At 38.2% G+C, this 21,954-nt stretch overlaps 2 protein-coding genes across 2 annotated transcripts; both read right to left on the bottom strand.

Moving 5' to 3' along the window:
- Window positions 1-8,921: 8,921 nt before the first annotated feature.
- LOC113295903 lies at window positions 8,922-9,597 on the bottom strand. The gene is made up of 2 exons (XM_026544236.1): window positions 9,164-9,597; window positions 8,922-9,066 (listed from the first exon to the last, which is right to left on the bottom strand). The coding sequence occupies exons 1-2, from the start codon at window positions 9,595-9,597 to the stop codon at window positions 8,922-8,924; spliced, it is 579 nt and encodes a 192-aa protein (XP_026400021.1).
- Window positions 9,598-16,440: 6,843 nt separating this feature from the next.
- Window positions 16,441-19,655, bottom strand: LOC113299498 (ras-related protein RABB1b-like). The gene is made up of 6 exons (XM_026548518.1): window positions 19,496-19,655; window positions 19,257-19,396; window positions 18,141-18,223; window positions 17,857-18,061; window positions 17,712-17,780; window positions 16,441-16,745 (listed from the first exon to the last, which is right to left on the bottom strand). Exons 1-6 carry the CDS (start codon window positions 19,539-19,541, stop codon window positions 16,653-16,655), a joined length of 636 nt encoding a protein of 211 aa, XP_026404303.1. The 5' UTR covers window positions 19,542-19,655; the 3' UTR covers window positions 16,441-16,652.
- Window positions 19,656-21,954: the final 2,299 nt, after the last annotated feature.

The raw sequence follows: 21,954 nt of genomic DNA, 5'->3' as shown, positions 1-21,954 counted from the left end.
CATTTGGCGGAGACATCTTCTCCTGGAGTGGCAGAGGTGCTTGTCTCCTGGGATGAGACGGCTTTGGGTACCAAGGATGTTGCGTCCTGCACTTCCTTGGTATTTGCCATGCGTCTCTTTCTTTCATGTTGTTGAGAAGCAGTTCTTTCTTTGTTGAGTCTGATTTCCTCTAAATTGCATAGCCTTGCGTCTTGCTGGTCGCCTTTAATTTCCATTTCACCCACATGTGTAGGAAAGCGTAGGTATTAGTTATACGTCGAAGTTGTTCCTCGCAATCTATGGACCCATAGTCTGCCCATGATTACATTGTAGGGAGAAGGTGCTTCTACCACACAAAAACGTGTATTGGTTACTAAGGGTCCTGCATGTACCTGCAAGACGATTTCTCCCTTTGGTCTAGAGACTGCTCCGTTAAAACCATATATTGTGCAAGTAGAAGAATCCATTTGCTCTGATGTCAAACCCATGCGTAGGTAGGGTTCGTAAAATAGTACATTTAACGAACTGCCCCCGTCCACGAGGACCTTCGTAGCATTCCATCCATGTATTGGAAGAGTGATCACTAGTGGATCGTTGTGCATTTCAACCTCCTGGTTGACGTCCCTTGTTTAAAAGGTTAATGGCGTGGCCATCCATTCCTCCCAAGTGCTAGTGGGTGGTCCACTTAGCTTGAACACTTCATGGGATTCAATCTTCTTTCTGTTTCGACCTAACTCGAGTATGTCCTCGAGAATTTATTCTTGGCTTCCACTGAAGAAGGTGATCATGTTGATGTATTTTCCATCCTGAGGTAGTTCTACCCTTTTCTTTGGGATCTCCTCAGTCTCCGCTGGCTGTAGATGTACGTACTCCATGAACTTGCCTACGGCGATGATTATTTGGATCACGTTGCGCAGGTAGTAGCATGTATCAGTAGTATGTCCGTAGTATTGGTGGTACGCACAGTAATCCTTGGCATCCTTCGTCTTTTCTGGCTGCTTTCCCTTAGTATTAGGGTAAGGAAAGCCTGGCTTTGCTCCCTCCTTGCTTAGGATGTGAGAGAAAGTTGTATTCAACTTTGTGTAGACTTTATCCATAAACTCTTCTCTTCCTTTGCCTCTTTTTCCATCTCCGTGTTTGGATCACTTGTCTCGAGAACTGGTCCTGCCCCTGGCTTCGTTTTGTCGCCTAGGTACCTCCGGAATTGGTTCCAGAGAGTTAGTTCGATGTGGAGCTGTTGTTGTCTTTGCTTGTGCCCTGGGGTTGTCCTTCTGGATTTCTTCGAGTCTGATGTAACGGTCTTGGACAACCCTGAGCTCGCCTTCGGAATCGAGGGCTCTGTTGTGAAGCTCCACGAATATGGTTGAGGTTCTATCAAGTCCGTACTTATAGCAGTTTATGCTAATTTCCGGATTGACTTTCCCAATTGCTTGGCATGTCTTTTACCACCTGTCTGTGTACTGCATCAGTGTTTCCCGGGGTCCGATACCTAAAGCAAATAGCCTATCTAACCCTTCCTTTGTTGCTTTGTTGTACATGTATGTCTCCAAAAACACCGTAGACAATTGCTTGAAGGAGTCAATTGAGTTCGCTGGTAAGTTGTGATACCAGGCTAGTGCTGACCCCGTTAAGCTTGCTGGGAAGTACCTGCAAAGTACCACCTCGTTTCTTTCCCGATGGGAAAGGACACGAGTGTAATACCGTAGATGGGATGCGGGATCTGAGGTACCGTTGTATGATTGGAACGTAGGTACCGGGCATTTCGGAGGGATGGATTCCCTTAAAATGCGAAAAAATAATGGGGACGTGGTTGCCTCTTGGAGCACTTCTTCTAGTCTTGCGCCTGCGTGGACATTTTTTAGGCCTTGAATCTCCTTCCGCATTTTCTTCATTTGCTCCATGACCATGTTCACATTGTGAGCATCTTTGGAAAATGCTTCGTCGTAGTAGGTGTGAGAGGGTTTGTATGTTGAATCCGTTTCTTCTGGACCATGGTGCACTCTCCTTGCTCCCTTAGGTTGATTCGTCTTTGGTGGGTTGAGATCCACCCTCCGTCTTCCTGAGATAGCTTCGTTTTCACGCCTCTGATGGGAGGGTGAGTTTTGGAACCTTCGATTTGGATGTCTAGCATGCCTTTGAGGTTTTGGTTCTCCTGGGCCATCTCGTGCATGGCATCTTCGTTTTCCTTGTTACGGAGTAACAAAGCTGCTATTTGTGTCGCCATTTGGTCTTCGTTTTGGGCTCCACCTCCCTGAGGAGTGTTGTCGGCTGGATCTTCAGAGTTTTCCACTCCTTCGTCTACAATTGGCGCGTATGGATCTATCTGTATTGGAGTTAGGTTTCCCAACCCTCGTCCCGTAGGATCTAAGGTTCTGGGTAACCCTGTGTTAGCCGCAGCTGGCTTTGCAGTGGTAGCATGCTCCGGTAACGGCATGTCGTAGATTGGTTGGGCTCCCGATGTCTTCCTCATCCCTTCAGTAAGAATAGGTGATTTGTTAGAAATTGTTCTTCTTGCTATTCCGCTTTGTCTGTCCTCTGCTTCATTCCTTTGGTTTGCTTGAGACGGCTTTTGGGATCTCCCTCTTGTGATAGATGGTCGTGAGCTTGTTGGTACATCAGTTGATTTCTGCATGCCTTCGGCTTTTGTTATCCTGCGGTCATAGAAAAGGCGAAAAAGTCTGCTACTTGGGTATCTTCGTTAAAAATAGCAATTAATGCTCTGACACAGAAGATGGCTAAGCAGCTTTTTCAGAAAAAGGACTGAAATAATGTTTTTGACAGACGGGTATTAAATTCTTATGACACCCTTGGAAAAAACAACCTTAAACCATTGAAAACCAATGAAAAGGGTGTCAGATCTTGCGAAAAACAAGGCTATTAAATGCGTTAGAAGATCTTTTTTCCTTCAAATTCGACTGAGATTACTCTGTCAGTCAAAGGTTCTCAGATCAAAAATATGCTCTGTTTAAGAAGGGATGTTTTAGTATAAAAAAAACATTTCGCCGTTTTGTGAGTTTTTTTGTTTTTTTTTTTTTTGGAAAATTTTGTGGACCTGTAACAAGGAACGTTTTTAGAGGCTATGAACTCAAAAAACATACACAAATAATGGATGAACGAATCACTAGAGAGTGAGATTCATCGCTGGAACATAGATCCCTTCGTTTCAGAAGATGTATAAGTAAAATGTAAACTGTGTCTAAACTCAGGTGCGTGAGCAAAACACGGTGGGCGCCAAATTGTGACTACTCGTTTTCCCGTCGTCTACGTAATGTATACAACTCTGAGGATCTAATACTAAGCAGTATTGATACCTCTGTTGAACTGATAATCCTAAGTGATAAATGGTATCTAAGATCGTAATAATAACGAAGAACACAAATATAATGTAAAAGCTTCTAAGTTATCATGAGACACAAGAGATTACGTGGTTCAACATTTTTCGACGTCCATGGGATAATGAGTGATTGTTTTATATTAAGTTTGAGGTGGTTACAAAGATATTAAATGCTTCCCAAAGTAATAGAGAGAACTCAAGTAGAAGTAAATACTTAACTTCTAAACATTAAAGAGGTATAAGCTTAAAACTAGATCTTCTCTCTTAAATCTTGAATGCCTCTAGTTTGTTGGTGAGGCTTGGTATTTATAGCCCCTCTTGCTCCAGGTATATATTTGCTGCCTCTGGGTCCATCGTATGTTGATATACCCTTCGTACCAATGGTACCTTCGTCCACCGCGTATCTTCTCCAGTTGTATTTCGCCACCTCAGCTGGACCACGTTCCTTCGGGAACTACCCAACCTTAGTACAGGTTGTACCTTCGTTCACCGCCAGCTTCCGCCAATCGGGTTCTGCCACGCCTTCTCTCTCCACGTGCCTTGATTCATGCTTGTAGATAAGAAATTTGAGCATTTACTGCTGATTAGATGCATCATCTACCTCTGTCCCCTCGCCATCTGCCTCTTTGTAGACTAGGCTTTTACCACTCTTATCTTGATCGTTTAGGCCTTCTTTCTTGGGATGAGATAAAGTAGATCTGCGGAGGTATCCTTTGTTACTTAGGCTTCTCTGTTCAGCGAAGGCTACACAGTTGAATATATGTGCGGCCACTAAGATCGTAACACGTGCTTCACAGAATATTGGTATTCACAATGGGTTTTAGAGACAAGTTGCGACCTAAGCCAAACGGCAAAGGAGGATATATACTACCGGCAGCATGTCACTCATTAAGCCCGGAGGAAAAGGAAAAGTCTTGTGCAACATATTATCCGAGATAAAGGTTCCACAAGGGTATTGTTCAAACTTTTCAACCCTGGTGAATCGAAAATATCGAAAGCTTATCGGACTAAAATTGCATGATTATCACATGCTAATGCAGCAGTTTTTGCCCACTGCGATTAAATCAATTATGCCGCAGCCAACAAGATATGCTATTATCAAGTTTTGTTTTTTTTTTCAAGGCAATATATAGAAAAGAAATCAAGGTGGCAGAGCTAGAAAAATTGCAGTCGGAACTCGTTGTGCTTGCTCGAGAAATACTTTCCTCCATCCTTTTTCGACATCATGGTTCATTTAACTGTGCATCTTACCAGGGACGTGCAAATTTGTGGTCCTGTATTCTTTCGATGGATGTATCCGTTTGAAAGGTGCATGAAGGTTATTAAAGGGCAAGTGCGAAACAGAAACATACCTGGAGGAAGCATTGCTGAAGGGCATATTGCGGAAGAGACAATTGAGATGATCAGTGAGCACCAACAAAGCATGAATAATACAGTCGGAATTCCACCAGATAAACTCAACACATCTGACAGTGGTGAAGATTCTTATTCTTTCAGGGAAAAACCAATGTCAGGTTCTAAGTTTCCTCTTGTCGATAAGGATCTGTTGGATAAAGCGCATTTCTATGTATTGCGGAATTCGCCTAAAGTTTATCTACATTGAGTAAGTATAACTAGATCTAACCAAATAACCTCATATTTTATTTAGTGTTTGATTCTGTGTACGAATTTCTGTAGAGATAATAACATTAATCATTGTACTATCCAGACGACACCAGAATTTTTTGAAGGATAAATATCTTGGTATGAAGGATACACAGCTAGATCAAAAACATAATGAAGAGTTCGCCAAATGGTTACAAAAAATGGTAAGAGTTTGCAGAAAATGTCACTCTTGATATGTAACTTTTGTGTTGAGACGAAGGCTAATCCTTATAATGTATTTCAGGTTGAGAGTGAGCGGGCAGACTCTAGGGAACACTTCAATCAGGACTTAAGGTGGCTAACAATCCCACCAAATGCACAAGTAGCGACATACGAAGCATATCACATCAATGGACACCTGTTTCGCACAAAATCTAATGATGGTTCCTGTACCAGAATAACGGGGTTTACGTAGAGGCAACTGACGCGCACATTAGAAAAACGGGGATTACCCTTAATCAGGCGGATTATTATGGTGTTTTACAAGAGATATGGGTGTTTTCATATCATTCGTTGAAAGTGCCACTTTTCAAGTGTAAATGGGTTACCAAAGCAGGGGTCTCAAAAGACAAATTTGGCTACATTTTGGTTAAGCTTGATAAGTTGGGACTCCATAATGATCCTTTCATTGTATCCTCCCAAGCTAAGCAGGTATTTTATGTGACAGACCAGGAAAATAAAAAAAAGTCTATTGTGTTAGGTGAACCTACCCAAAACTGGAAAGATGTTGATGATGATGTCGACGACGAATTCAGTACGAAAGTTATTTTTCGGGATGAGTATCACTTGTCGCAGATAGATAAACTTGACCTGCAAAAGGAATCCAGAGATGATTACTATCGGCCCGACATTAAGGGTAGAACTGTAAGGAAAGTCAACAAATAATGTGATCCAGCTCTCCCAAGTTTCTGTTGCTGCAAATATGGAAGACACGGCTATGTTGTTTGTTTTTCTTTCTTTTTTTAATATGGTAGCCATAGGTTTCTTTATATGCATGGTAGACATAGGCAGAGTAAAATGTCTGGGTACGTGGGTATACCAAGAAGGATCGTTGTTATATTTTTCTTGAAGGAAACATCTTTGATTTCATAAACATGGTAGAATTTTTTTTATATAAATAAAGATAATTTGTGTTATACTAATGTCATTTATATAAAAACAATTTGTGCACCCTACACAGTCGTCATTACCGACTTCCTCTCCTCTGTAAGCAGTTCTTCTATTTGTCCATGTGAAGGGACAAGCAGTATAACCAAGATCATAGAGAGATAAATATCAATTTTTCCAGTGAATATGTTAGCTTCAGTAGTATCAAGAAGATGTTTACTAAATTATTCATGTTCATGTAACACTAAACTAAATTATTCATGTTAACTAGTATGAATGGCACGTGTGTAAATGATCTCTGAATGTCCTCCCCTTGTCGCAACACAGATGACTTTCAAAATAGAAAAGTCGATGAAGCAAGTCACAATAGATATAATTTAATTTATGGAGAATCAAAACGGCGGGAGGGGGTAGTTTTTCTCACCGAAAAGGTGAGAATGCATTGTCAATCGAAACAATTAAGGCATAAAATGATGTTTCTTTTCTTCATTATCATTATCCCTAATGCTTCCATTAGATTCCAAACCAGAAATCCCATTTCAAAATTGAGACTAAGAGGGAGACAAAAATTCATCTTGAAATTTTGAGAAAAATTTGTCTTCAACCCCTTGCAATCAAAATTCATCAGAGAAGCATTCAACACCAAATGGATATTCTTCCAAGAGCAATAGAGAGCAATCTCTATGATGCACCAGTGAGTAATGATAATTTCATCCAATTGGTTAATAATATCTCCGAGAATCAGGGTACTGCATCATACACTTCCCGGATTCAGTAAATGCCTCCTAGGGGGAGAGAAGATCCTCCATTTCAAAATTGTATAACTGAACATAGAGAAAGCAGTGGTTGCGGAGGGAGTGGTACAGTTGAAGAAGAACCAATGGCTACTGAGAACTGCGAAGAAATCTTGTCTGATGTAGATTATGATCCTGGTGATGGTGTTAATGATGAGTTCGTTGACGGGGGTGTTGGTGGTGCAACGGTTGCCGGACCCGGGCCCATTAGAACATGGTGCATGCGGGATGGATGGGTTGTGACTGCTGAACATCCTACCGAAGGTAGGTATGTGATTAACGAGGGGGTGGTGCTTATTGGTCTTAAATATGTTGTGGATGGAGGGGGAAGATTGGGATTTGATACTATCACTTTGCCTGATGCCGCTAGAAGAGAGCTTCTTCTTCGTGCTTCTTAGCCAATACCGCTCATGGAATTCCCTATACCCTGCTTCACTACGTATGTCCTTTAGTTGGCAGGGCAGCATCCAGAATAGCTGCATTTGTGGAGGAAAGCAATGGTCAGCGAAATCCAGCGAGTGCAACACCACCAGAGCAACCGGCTGAGCCAGCACCAACAACAGTCCCTGCTTCTCAAACAACTTCATCTGAGCACCCATCTCCAAGGGACTAAGCGATAATCAAGTCAGGTGATAGAATGTAGTTGTTTGTGTTTGCTAATAGATGAATGATTAGGTTGGAATATTTTTTGGTTTTTGTTTAAGGAATTAGTTAGTGTAAATATACTTTTAGCCTTTGTTTTTGGTTTTGGGTTATACTATTTTGGTAATGATGATCATCATGGTACTGAATTTGGTTCAATTTTAAGTTAGCAGTTTGGATTTTCCAGTTAACTAGAGAATGAATGCATGGATTATTGAAAAAAGTTGATTCTTAAATCATGGTGGGGTTTTGTATGCATATGGGTTTTAGCAATGTTGGATGAGTGAATATTGTGAGTTTGGATTTGGCTATACTGATTGTTGAATTAATATTTTGTCATGCTATGATTAGTAGTAATAGTAATAGGCTTGCACATAGATTTTTTTTTGGAATTGGGCCTAAAATAGGCTTTGAATTAATCTTAATACCCTATTTTCTACCATCTTAAACAACATTTTATATACCCTATTGATTCACTACTTCAAGCATTCACTGAGAAAATTTCAAAATTTACAAGCTCCTACTATGTTTCAAGAACAAAGAAAAACAAACACAAACAGCTTGATTACTAACACAAATAGCTTGATTACATTCATTGAAACTGAAAGAAAACAAACTACAAGTTTTACTTCTCCAACCATTAAGAGATAGGATTGGACCACAAAGAGGATACAAGCAAAAAAAACAGACTTCTCTCTTTAGCTCTGCTCCGTCACTGTGACGTATGAAAAAAAAATTCAGATGCAATTTAGTGTTCTTCCTAGTAATCTCAATTCAATCATTCCTACCCATCTCTACTTCACAATCATTGGAATTTTAGAATCATTCACCAAGAACATTGTTTGTTTGTACATCTATTGTATTCAATCAATTACTACTGAAATCAAAAGAGCAAGAGTGCAAGACAAACTGACAAATTTCTTCAAACCCTTCAAACCTACATCTATCACAAGTTTAATACTACTGAAAATTCAAACAACTTGAAGAACACAACTAGTTTAATTACATACAAAGCAAACAGAATACCACTTCTAAACACCCGACAGGCTACCAGTGCCATTACAACTTTCATTTTACAACCAGAATTCAAAGCTGCAACATTACTAATCTACCTGACATAAAAGGTTTACCCATCATAACCACTGCAACTCTCCCAGCTGCTATCCAAACAATGCACCTGCTGCAAACTGAACCCCAAAATCACCTTACATCTTCTAAGATCTTCATCAACACCATGCATCTATCAAACAAAAAATAACCACCAAATGTCTGACATTGAACCCCATTCTCCATACACTTCTTCAGCAACATAAAGTACCATCAATATCCCCACAAGTTTTCACGAAGATGCACAAGAGAAATAGTAATCAAAATATCACATTACTCTAGTTCTAAGGGATTTGACAGTAGCTACACGGCAATCACCAAGAATCGTCATTACTGTTGCTGTTGTAGTTTAACTCATCCTCTTCATAGCAGGCACCAGTACCATCATTATCGTATGAAGATGTGTAGGCACCCTGGAGATCATCATCTTCGGTTTCTTCTTCCTCATCTTCTGATTCACTGCAAACCACCATCTCACAGACAAATACAGGCTCTACATCGAGGTCTAACCCCAGGAATCTCCTCTCCGTCAGAATCCACGTTCAGGGGTTCTGACATGGTTCGAGCAAACTTACGAGGGTTGTTCTTCTTTTCGGCGAGATAGCACTTGTACATCGCATCTTCAAACTCTTGCCACTTCCTCTGATTTTTCTCTGCTTCTTTTGCTCTTTCATCTCTCTTCATTGAATCATCACTGCTCTCCTCATCTTCTCCTCCTTCACAGTTCTTTTCTTCATCTTCACTATCACTTTCTATCGCACTGCGGGTTTTCCCCCATGAACACTTCCACTCTCCTCGTTGTTGAAGCTTCTCCCTGTGTCGACGTACATCTATGGAATCTAACTTTCTCATCCACAACTGAAATTCCTCATCATTTTCAACCCTTAATCTTTGAAATTCTTTTCTCTCTTTTTGTTCTTTCTTCTTGGTCTTCTCCAGATTCAGAAAAGCGATCAAACTTTCTATCTCTAAGCTTGTTAAAGCCTCCATTGCAATCTTTTCATGTCACACTGCAGGGGAATCGGGTTGTGATTCTGGATTACCGCCACCGACGGAACTGCTTGCAATATCGGTCATTTCACTATTACTTAACCTCTCTTTCTCCTATTTCTATGTTTGGTTTAATTTGGTATAATAATCTGTTTATCACCCAATTCTCTTTAAATAATGGTGGTAGTTTATCCATAAATGGTCGTTCATGGCGTTTGGTCAAGAGTCTTGTCGTTTGGCTATTCACGCCACTTTAATGCCATGCGCAACCCTTTAGAACCATCATTACTCTACTAAACTCTATTTTCAAAGTCTAATTCCAGACTATCAAAGAGTATCTTCCAAAATACTGTTTGGCATCTGGTCAAGACTCAATTGTATGTTAGCCACTGTTCTTAAAGCTAAGTACTTCCCCAGAACTGATTTTTTGAATGCCAAGTGCACTAGTAAGATGGGCAGCTTGGTGGATTGATTCTTCTTGTTACCTACCTCCTTCTAGACCATGCGTTCGAATGTGGGCAGAAGCTTTTTTATTTTTGAAAGTCAGTTAATGACTGTTGGGTTGGGGAAGAAAAAGGCCCTCAACAGAGCTGGGCCCTGTGTTGTCGCAGTTACAGCTCGTTTCATGTACCCAGTAATAAATAGAACTGGTATGTCTATAAAATGCCCACTATGGACACACATACTAGCGTGTCTAATAAAACCAACTTTTTAACCGCGCATATAAACCGACGTGTCTATAAAACACACATTATGGACACGCATACTAGCGTGTCCAGTAAAACGAACTTTTTAGCCACACAATAAAACCGGCGTGTCCATAAAACGCCCACCATGGACACGCATACTAGCATGTCTAATAAAACCAAATTTATAACCACGCATATAAACCAGCGTGTCTATAAATCGTACACTATGGACACACATACTAGCGTGTCAAATAAAACCTACTTTTTAACCACCCCTCAAGTGGTGTGACTATTTTGTTGGACACGCCACAACTGGTTAACGTGGCCATAGACTGGTCTATAAACATGCCCAATAAAAAATTAAAAGTTAACGTGACTAAACAGTGATATTTGGACATGCTACTAGCCCTGGCGTGGCTGAAAGCACTTATATTAACACGCCCATGGAAGTCTACCTTATAGACACGCCAAAAACAAAAAGCGTGGCATAGAAATTCATATTTGGCGTGTCTAAAGGCTACTTTTGTACTAGTGAATGTTCATGAATTGGTTCGAGTGAATCAAATTCGATTTTGCTTCAATTGTGTCTTGTATAATTCTATGAGAATATAAACAATCGAACAACTCTAGAACTAGTTTCATTTGAGTCATTTGAACTAGTTATGATTAAGATGAACAAGGTTGATATGAAAGTGTTCATATGGCTAACTTTGGTTAACTATTGTTGAGCCAACAAGGTGTACATGTTTAGGTATGGTTACTCATATCTAAATGAAGTCACTTTTCATTTGTGTGTAACAAGCTAAGTTCGATCTAACGGTTGAAAGATATTAGCTTGAGTCTAATCAAATTTTCATCTAAGGTGAATATTGAATGCTTTGTTACCAAGGTAACATTGATTACAAACCCTGATTTGAAGACTATATAAGGGAGAACTCTACCAACTGGGAAACCTAATCCCCACACCTTCTGTGTGATACTAGTTGCGACTAGAGTCGATTCTCCTTTAATCGTAGGTTTTTTCCAAAACCCTGTAGGTTAACGACTTAAAGACTTCATTGGGATTGTGAAGCCATACCCAACTATTTCTCTGTAGTTGTGTGTTCTGATTTTGTTGTTTTCTATCATATTGAGTATTATCTTCTCTAAGATTTGATCGAGATTTAATCTCCGATAGGCAAGATAAAAAGTAGTCACAAACATCTTCGTCTCATCGTTTGTGATTCCACAATATCTTTTTTCGCTACCATACGATTAAGATTATTGTGAGGTGATTGATATTACTAGGTTGTTCTTCGGGAATATAAGTCCGGTGTGTCAATTGACTCTTGTTCACCTTGATATATCAAAATACGGAACAAAAACTCTAGGTATTTCTGTGGGAGATAGATTTATCTATTGAATAGACTTTTCTGTGTGAGACAGATTGGTTGATCAAGTCTTCGAATTTGGGTCGTAGCAACTCTTAGTTGTGAGTGAGACCAGCTAAGGGAATCAAGTACGCAGAGTCCTGCTAGGATTTAGAGGCGTAAGGAACACGACTGCACCTTGATGTGAGATTGGTTAGGGCTCAACTACATTCCAGTCCGAAGTTAACTTGGAGTAGGCTAGTGTCTGTAGCGGCTTAATACAGTGTGGTGTTCAAATCTGGACTAGGTCCCGTTTTTTTTTTTGCATTTGTGGTTTCCTCGTTAACAACATTTCTGGTGTTTGTGTTATTTCTTTTCCGCATTATATTTGTTTATATAATTGAAATATCACAGGCTGTGCGTAGTTCAATCAATTAGATAATCCAACATTTGGTTGTTGATATAAATTGATTGACACTTGAACATTGGTCTTTGGTACCGTTCAAGTTGTTTCACATAATAAGCAGGCTCACGGATTTCTATTTGTTTGATTTGCTGATTACATTGTGAAACAGAGATACAACTCTTGGATATATTTCCATTGATTGAGTCTGACTGTCTGGTTGATTCTCTTGGAATTATATTGGAGTTTGTCCATAAAGATTGCCTAAGCAAAATATTGGGTGTGGTTGTTAGACCCCCACTTTTTCAATTGGTATCAGAGCAGGCAAACACGTTTAAGACCTTATAAGTCTGTGTTTGTAGCGATCTGACTCTATGGACAGTTGTGTTATCTCTGATAAACGCATCACCAGAGACAAAAGTTCTGTTTCGATGAAATCTATTAATGAGAAAGACTTGTCAATCTCACATTAGATGAACATTATGTTCCTACGAAACAAACATGTATTGATATGTGTTACCTTGATTTTCTACTGACGAATCTGATTCTGAAGTAGAAAGGGAAGCAGCCGAGAGAGTGAAACAATTCTATAACTTGTTAGAATCCGGGAAGTTGAAATCAACAGGCTGAAACACAAGGTTAATACAATGGTTGGTATGATAAAAGATCGTGATTCCCAACTAAGGGTTCTTCGTGAGAAAAATGTTGTAGTTTGCTCATCACGAACCTTACTCGAGGCTAAACTCAAAGAATATGCCTGTGAATTTGAACGACTATTGAGTAATCTCTTTATTCAAGAAAAAAGTCGTTCTGGGGAGTCTGCCATACCAAATACTTCTGACTCTGCTGTTATATTAGAAAACATGACTAATTATAATCTTGTTTGTCAAATGAAAACAACTTCAGAAGTTAAACTGCAAACCTTTCCTATTGATAAAGAAGTGCTTGGTTTTTCCACTAATCATGGATTTACCACGTCTCATGGAAGGAATAAATCTTCTAACGATGTTTCTAATGCTATACACTCTAATCACTCCGGTGATCAGAAAGTATGTCTTTTTTGTAATTCAAAAGGACATGCTCAACGGAAGAGAAAACTGAAGCTGAATGACAATTACTTTGGTCGACTTCAACATACCTTAGATTTAATCCTCAAAGGTGTAACTGACATTCGGATGTCTAAACCTATTGGTTTTAGTACTCACCCTGTGAATTCTTCCAGGAAAGTCAGTTCACTTTGCTCATTGAACGTCCGAACCAATTGTAACATTAATACAAATCGTTCAAAGAGATTTCAGAAAGGTTCTTCTCAACCGAATGTGAAGGATGATGTTCAAGATGTGGAAAAGGTACCTACTGATTGAAGTAATAGTGGATATATGAAGGACAACCTTAATCTAATAATTGAAGAATACAAGGATCTTCAACAGGCTATCAAAATCCTCCATACAAACTTCTTCTGGTAAGGACTCGAACTTAGTCTCATATTTTGATGACAGCAAGTTTTATGATAAATTTTCACATCAAAAAGGATTATCTTCTATAATTGGAAGGAAAAAGAGACTCAACCGTGAACATCATTCATTTAATGAGCATAGGGCTCATACTTGTGCTAATTAATCACAAGGTTGAAATCTCACTCACAAAAATCCTGGTTGAGTGAGATATGATCAGGTATACTTTTGGTAAAATGCATTCTGCTTAGTTGAGCTATTTTCATATCGTCCATAGCTAAACTATTGTCTACAGATAAGCTTTACCTAAGTATTGTTTGTGTCTCGTGAATCTCTTCGATATTTATTTCTTGAAAAGTTTTTTTCGGTGCAACTAAGTTGCCAGCTACTTTTGTGCTCTAAATTTATCTCTTTCTGTAGAAATATAAAATTTATTGAGCCAAAATTTGTGAATGAATATCTTCACATAGCAAAATTTCGGTGTCCCTGTTTACCTTGTAAAAGGTTATATTATGGTTTTAGTTTTTGTTTCTCGTTTGGGTTCGGGTTGTGTTCGTACGGGTACCCATTTACTTGTCACGAACTATCTTTAGAAACCCTAAAGTTTACCGTCCCTAAGAAACCATTTAAATACCAAACATATTGAGTCACGTACGCGTACTCAAGGATATTTTATTTTCTGTCAAGAATGTCTTCACCTTCTCGCACCTGTGATTTTGCAAGAGGTTTTCTTGATAAAGGTATTGGTTTCGAGTCCAAAGGGATGAAGAAAAGAACTATTGTAGAAGTTGACGGTCTCTCTTCTCAATCACCTGATACTTATTCAAACATTTAGGATGATTAAGAGATTTCTGCTGAAGTGGTTCTTGATTTCATTAGACACTTTGAGGAAGAAAAGCTGCAGCTTGTTGACACCATGAAGGGTCTTGATGTGTTACGAACTGAGTTGAAAAGGGTTAATTCTGACCTTCCTCTCATGAACACACATGAAGGATCTTCTCATTGAGAATACCATCTCTAAAGAAACAGTTGAAGTTGTCAATCACAAGCTCAAAGGTCTTGAAACCCATGAAGCTTCCGAACGTGAACTTTGATTTAGCTTGCGATCGTTTTTTTTTTGTTTTTAGAGTTATTTTATTTTGTCTAGCAAACTTCTTATGAGAATTTATTCTTGTGTTTTAAGAAGGATAACTAGGGTTTGGAATAGCAATTATTGTGAGTACACATAGCTATTGCCAACGATTTTCATCTTGCAATGTTTTCAGATTTATTTATTTAAATTCTAAAGTTTATTTGGAAGATGATTTGCAGTATTAATCTTTATTGGTTTTATATATTGCAAAAATTGTCATGGGATATGTGTGTTTGCGTCCGTGAACTATGATTGTCCCATATATATCAAAAGTTAAGCCTATTAGGTCTTTATGCAAATATTGAATGACAAATAGAATGAATCTTTGAATATTCCACAGTATTGATCTTTCCCTGATCCACTTATATGTGAAAGTACTGTGTGGCTCCGTAAGTTCTCTTATGTTGGCATTTCCGATTAAATTAATCATGGATTATCTTGTGGTTAATTTGATTGAGTTTTTTTTGGATACAAATTCATGTCTCATGTAATTTGTTAATGTCCAATTAAATCCTTATTTTCTTGTAAAAGTAAGGTCGCTCTTGTTGTTCTTTCGGGAATGACATTTTATGGGGGAGAGTTCTTAATTGAACTTGTGCTTAATTGGCAAATATTTATGGGGAGTGCGGCTGTGGAATATTGTAGGAGTTTTCTTGCGTCTTTATAAACTCCTTGATGAATACACTAAGTTTCAACTATGTGAAATCATCGAAACAAAGTTGATATGTTCTCTTTTAGTCATGAAGTATCTCTTTAAGAATTTCATTATGATCCCACTAGTTTTCGTACCTTTTCCAATTTATATTGACAAAAAGGGGGAGAAATAATGTGTAGTTCACACTACAAATACATATGGTTTACGGATAATTATGTAAGGGGGAGTGGTTTTCATGTGAGATGAAGTATTGACTAAGGGGGAGTGATACATAGTATTGTTGTCAAAGTTGTGATACAATTGGACTTTGATGATGTGTAATGACACTATGACACTGTATAACAATGATTGAGAGCTGTTGTTTTCTCATTGTTATAGCTACGGATCTTCAACAACTATGATGCTGAGTTGAACATGTTCAGAATCACTGGAGTACTTGGAAGTGACGAAGATTTCGAGTAATGTTAAAGAACCAAGGAAATCAAGCATTTGGATGAGAAGCTACAAAGTTTATTTATTTTGTATTTCCATATGTATTGACAGTTTTGTCACTAAAATTGACAAAGGGGGAGATTGTTAGAGCACTGCTCGGTCGAACTTGCAAGCATTGCTATCTCAAGCCTGTTGTCAAATTTTAGTTTCCAAAACTATACGTCTTGATTTCTAGTCTACTTATAGCTAAGTCTCGGATTATGATAGAAAGTGTGGTTGCGTAGTTATTTCCAAAACTATAAGTCTTGTGAGTCCTCAAAACTAAATCCCTAGAACCTTTTTAATAGGATTCATCTAAAACCACGCCATCTCCCATAATCATTGATGGAAAAAGTCAATTATTGGGGAATCCACTATAAAATGGAATCACCATCCCTCCAGAGTTCTTCAGGTATGAACTAGAGAAAGAGTAGTTATTTCTCTTTTTCATTTTGTTTTAGTAGATAATCTACTTAATCATCTCTAACTCGTAACATACTGACAAAATTCTCATTCTTATACCCTAGCTTCTTCCCACAAGTAGGGTGTGGACTGTGGACTTGAAGAAAAGGATTCCAAATTATATAGCACATTATCATTCTGTCCTTTGGTAGGAACAAAAAGACATGTGACCAGAAAGGTCGAAGAGGGCACCATTTAGTTCGTATGCAAGCATGAGATTATGGTCAATAATAGAGTTGGAATTTTGACATCATGAACTGTACATTTCTTTTCATGTTCTTTTATTTGGCTACATCACATTAAATAACAGAAGAAAATAAGAGAAGATCTATTCTTACATTGGGTTAAACATAGGCAAGTGCACACAGTTTGAATTCAGGTAGAGTTTTATGTCTGTGACGAATTATCCCATTTTCTACTTCTTTTATGCAACTGTTTTATCAACTGCAACACCCTCCTCCCTGTGTCATCGTTCCATTTCTTGTTGCTTGTGGACCCGTTGTACGAACATGGCCCACCTTGATGCCAGATGACTACAAGCAAAACGTGAACATTTGATGACTTACTGGAACTAGAATACCTCATCCCAAATGCCACAGATCACACAGAAATAAATAATTATGTCGATAAAAACATGTGATTTGCATTATACTCATGGTACAGGTCAATTAATATGATTCACTGCAGTGAGACTGAATAGAAATTGATCCTAATTGATACTTCTTTGAGCCCCATTGTATTGATCAAATGACAGTCATTGAACAGGCCCAAGTTTTTAGGCTTTGGGATCTCCTTCAAGTTATGAGAATGAATAGAAACTGATCCTAATTGGTACCTCTTCGAGCCCCACCCAATTGATTAAATGACAGTCACACAACCGGTCAAGTTTTAGTCTTGGGATCTCCTTTGAGTTAAGACTCAGTACACAGTGTACCCCACTTGTAAGGTGGCCGCAGAAAACAATCAACCAGTGGGATGTCAAACATTCAATCCACAATCTTCCGGCACGGCTGGATAAATGTACCATTTTGCAGTTTGGTCACACGCCTTACACGAGGGCGAAGAACAAATGCATAGGCGCATGGAACCAGAAAACAACATAAGGTGGGTCGAAACTGTTAGTTCAAGAAGATAGTGCACTAAACCTGTTTGCTACTTTTAGGATTTAGAATTTGGTATGCTAATCCGTATCTCCCAAGAAACAGGGTTAAACCAAAATTTTAAAATTCCCTTTTCACATCCAACATACATACTGAAAGACTGCAATAATCACGTCAGGGATTTTGCCGCGCAAACTCGGTTAGATTGAGGACCAATATGTACAAGAGAGTTAGCTCTGATCATCTACAAGCAGGTCTTTAGCTGGATTGCATTTTCATTGCATCATAAAAAGACATAGGTGTCAACAGAACATAAACTTCAGAAACACATTACGAAGTGATGACCAGATTTGGAACTCCCATGGCATTTACTTAAAGAATAAAAAGAAGGATGTTTACCTCATTAGACACATCAAACACACCATCCTGAATGTTTTGAAGGATCCTTTTAGCAGTACTTGTAAAGGCCTGTTAGATATCAAAAAATGAGTGGGTCAGAGAGATAGAGAAAGACTACTACTTGTGGATAGATTATAAGAATTACCTCGTTCACATTCTGAGAAGTTCTTGCAGATGCTTCCATAAATATAAGTCCATTTTCCTTTGCAAATTGCTCACCCTCCTCTTTGGTGACTGCCCTTCGATGCGCAAGATCACACTTATTCCCAATGAGTGCAATTGCCATGTTGGGGCTAGCATGCTGCCGAGCATCCTCAAGCCAGCGAGCTAGATGATTGAACGTCTCTCTCCTGTATAGCAATAGAAGTATGAAATTTCGTTCTTCTTCAGAACATAACAGATTTAAAGAAGCACGGATAAAAAATATACCTAGTTATGTCATAAACCAGAAGTGCTCCAGCTGCACCTCTGTAGTAAGATCTAGTGATGGATCTGAAAGCTTCTTGGCCAGCCTGCAATAAGGTAAAAGCTTCGTTGTTCAAAACTCATGTTCTTAATAAATACATCATCAAATATATTACTGCAGAGTTTCCATCCTTGTCCAGAAACTGACTGTACCAAAAGTTCTCTCCTAAGAAGTTCAAACTTATTATTGCACTTTCAAATTCTCCTTGGGATCATTTTCAGGTATAATCTATTGTGATGCAATAGTATTTTCATTACTTTGGTACACACATATTAGTTTTTGTTTTCTTAAGTCCATAACCTACTAGCAAGCACTGACTAGTTGAATACAGATAGCGGCATATTTTCGTTCAACAAATGAAAGGGAGCATAAAAGCAACCAGGTGAAAAATCGACAGTTAGTTAACGTATGTATAAGGAAATATACCATGCGTAGGTAAGCAAGACCTGTTAGTGAAATCACGATGTTTGAAGAGTTAGTTTAACCACATTCGCCTAAATATTGGTTCATTAGAATCTGAAGTCCTTATAAAAAGCTATGAACCTAATCCAGATCAGCTTCTTCGTGGACTTGTTCTTACTACATTATACGTTCAATAAACAACTTATGCAAGTCGCACCATCTATAAGGAGATCTTTCAAACCAAAGCAGTTACGAGTATTGGCATATTGGGGACCATCCTACCATTTTTCCAGTAAATCCTAGGAAACAGAATAGCACTAGATATAGAGATACACCCTAACAAAGAAACCTATTTACAGTCTGTTCCTAGTCTGTCTAGGTGCTATCATTCCTGCCGGGACTGAAACAGACTACTGAGGGACAAAATCAAGAAACATGGTGATAATTTCCGGAGTTCAGTGACGGAAACCCATGAAGTTATGGACATCAATCATTTTATATATTGCATTCCTGCAAAAGCTCCACTTTGTACAACACAACCTACCACGTGATATAGGGTTTAAACTAACATGCAAAAGCTCAAATTGTCTACTATGAATGTAAAAATGTGAAGTAAGTCAAGTAAGCAAAATTTCCCCAAAAATTGTGTGGATAAAGAAGAGAGAAAAAGTACTAACAGTATCCCAAATCTGAAGTTTGATAGGTCTAGTATCAATAGTAACCATCTTAGCGCCAAATTCAACACCAATTGTAAGGTCATGTACTGGTTGAAATCTTTGATCAGTGAATTGTAACAATAGACATGATTTTCCAACACCTACATCAAAATTAAAATAAACCCATCCAGATTATTATCGCGAAAAAATAAATAAAACAACTTCTCTTTGATTTTATGAAGTGGGTAAAATTAGCATACCTGTGTCTCCGATAATTATGTACTTGAACAGATAATCGTAAGACATGTTTAAATCAACAGTAGTGAAACAGCAGCAGATTACCGAAGGGTAAAGCAACAATATAGGAGAGACTTCAAAATAGAAATTAGGACAGATTTCTATATCTACAAAACTTGGGGTTAGTCGTGGGAGAGTTTGAGAGATTTTAATGTATTTAGGTTTTCTCATGTTAGTCCTGAGGGAGTTTGAGGGAGTCTCTCCAAATCTCCGTTAGTCGTGGGGGAGTTTAGAGGAGTCTCCTAAACTCTCTAGAAAACACCTGTTAGTCGCTGGGGAGTTTAAAAAAAGCTCTTGAACTCCCTGTTAGTCATAAAACCCTACAATACTAGGGAGTTGGTTGCTTTGGGGAGTTCGAAGGAGTTTTTAGTGTATTTTGGTCTCACAACAAATCTCTCAAAAGAGTAGAGATTTGGGAAGGAGTTTGGTGCGTAGAAAACCATAGGAGAAAGAAGAGGAAACGTTTTTTTCCAGGTATGTTGTTTTTCTTCTTTGATCTCCATGATTGTTTATAATAGTTTGATTTGTGTACTATTTTGATTGTTTTTCATATCTTTGATCTCCATGATTGTTTATTTTGACTGTGTGTATAGTTTTCTTTGTGGGTACTCTCTCTCTGTCAAAACCCTAATTTGTGGTTCAAAAGATCTTGGTAAGAAATTGCATGATTTGATTATAATGATATCTTTAAATTCAACCGTTGGAATATGATGAAATTTGAGTATGTCGTAGTTTACCTTGTTATAGAAGTACAGTAAAATTTTCACGCGGACCAGGTCAAGTTTGCTACTGCAAAGCTTGCACAATATATGACTATGGTCTGCTGAGTTTAAATCCCGAATAGGGGACTGATTCCTATTTATCTCATTCTCCGCTTATCGGACAAAGCTGAAATTTTAGTATGATGTTTGTATATATGAAGGTTACCTACTGTAGAAATTTCATGAAGTTCTGATCATTTTAGGTACACCAAAGTGTGAGAAATCCGGAACTGAATTCTGTATGCACGTATTGAAAGTAGTCGGGTTCTGAGTAATGTATCTTTTTAATGAACCGTTGGAATGCTATGATTTTTTAGTGTGTTGTGTAATATTGAGTTGTAAGTGTACCATAAAAATTTAAAGAGGATCAGGTAAGTATTAGTACTGCAAAGATTGGACAATCTGAAACTGTGTTTCGGTGAAACAAAATTCCTTTACAGCTATCTTCATAATTTGTTATGTCATCATGCATTAATTGGATTGCTACTTTTCATGGGTGTCATTGAGAATCACTATCACTTGTTAAGTCATCTTATTTAGACACATACTTCTCTTCTATTCTATATGCAAAAGTTCAATACAGTGGCGTACTTCATTCCGTATTGGCGTGTTTTAGCCAATTCATACGGTGCTTTTGTTATAATGATATATTTAAATTCAACCGTTGGAATATGATGAAATTTGAGTATGTCGTAGTTTACCTTGTTATAGAAGTACAGTAAAATTTTCACGCGGACCAGGTCACGTTTGCTACTGAAAAGCTTGCACAATATATGACTATGGTCTGCTGAGTTTAAATCCCGAATAGGGGACTGATTCCTATTTATCTCATTTTCCGCTTATCGTACAAAGCTGAAATTTTAGTATGATGTTTGTATATATGAAGGTTTCCTATTGTAGAAATTTCATGAAGTTCTGATCACTTTAGGTACACCAAAGTGTGAGAAACCCGGAACTGAATTCTGTATGCACGTATTGAAAGTAGTCGGGTTCTGAGTAATGTATCTTTTTAATGAACCTTTGGAATGCTATGATTTTTTAGTGTCTTGTGTAATATTGAGTTTTAAGTGTACCATAAAAATTTAAAGAGGATCAGGTAAGTATTAGTACTGCAAAGATTGGACAATCTGAAACTGTGTTTCGGTGAAACAGAATTCCTTTACAACTATCTTCATAATTTGTTATGTCATCATGCATTAATTGGATTGCTACTTTGCATGGGTGTCATTGAGAATCACTATCACTTGTTAAGTCCTCTTATTTAGACACATACTTCTCTTCTATTTTATATGCCAAAGTTCAATACAGTGGCGTACTTCATTCCGTATTGGCATGTTTTAGCCAATTCATACGGTGCTTTTGTTGCAAGGAGTTGCTAAGGGATTTTCTTTGATTAACAATTTGGCTAAGTAGCTCTGCGTGTTAGTACTGTGTAATCTAGTATCACATTTTTTTATCATGTTTACATTAGACTGTTTGGTGTTATTACTATCCTTGCTTTGTTAAGTTCTAGTATTAGTCTAAGTACTAATGTAGCTAACATGTCACACCATAGAATGGAAAAATCCAGCCAACCTGCTGAAAACAACAAGAATAAAAAGAATGTTAGGAAGAATAAGAATACGGAACCGGAAACGGCAGTGACTACGAATTACACACAA

This window comes from Papaver somniferum, chromosome 7 (genome assembly GCF_003573695.1).
Source record: "Papaver somniferum cultivar HN1 chromosome 7, ASM357369v1, whole genome shotgun sequence".
NCBI classification, from domain to species: domain Eukaryota; kingdom Viridiplantae; phylum Streptophyta; class Magnoliopsida; order Ranunculales; family Papaveraceae; genus Papaver; species Papaver somniferum.
This window is presented reverse-complemented; position numbering and strand designations above follow the sequence as displayed.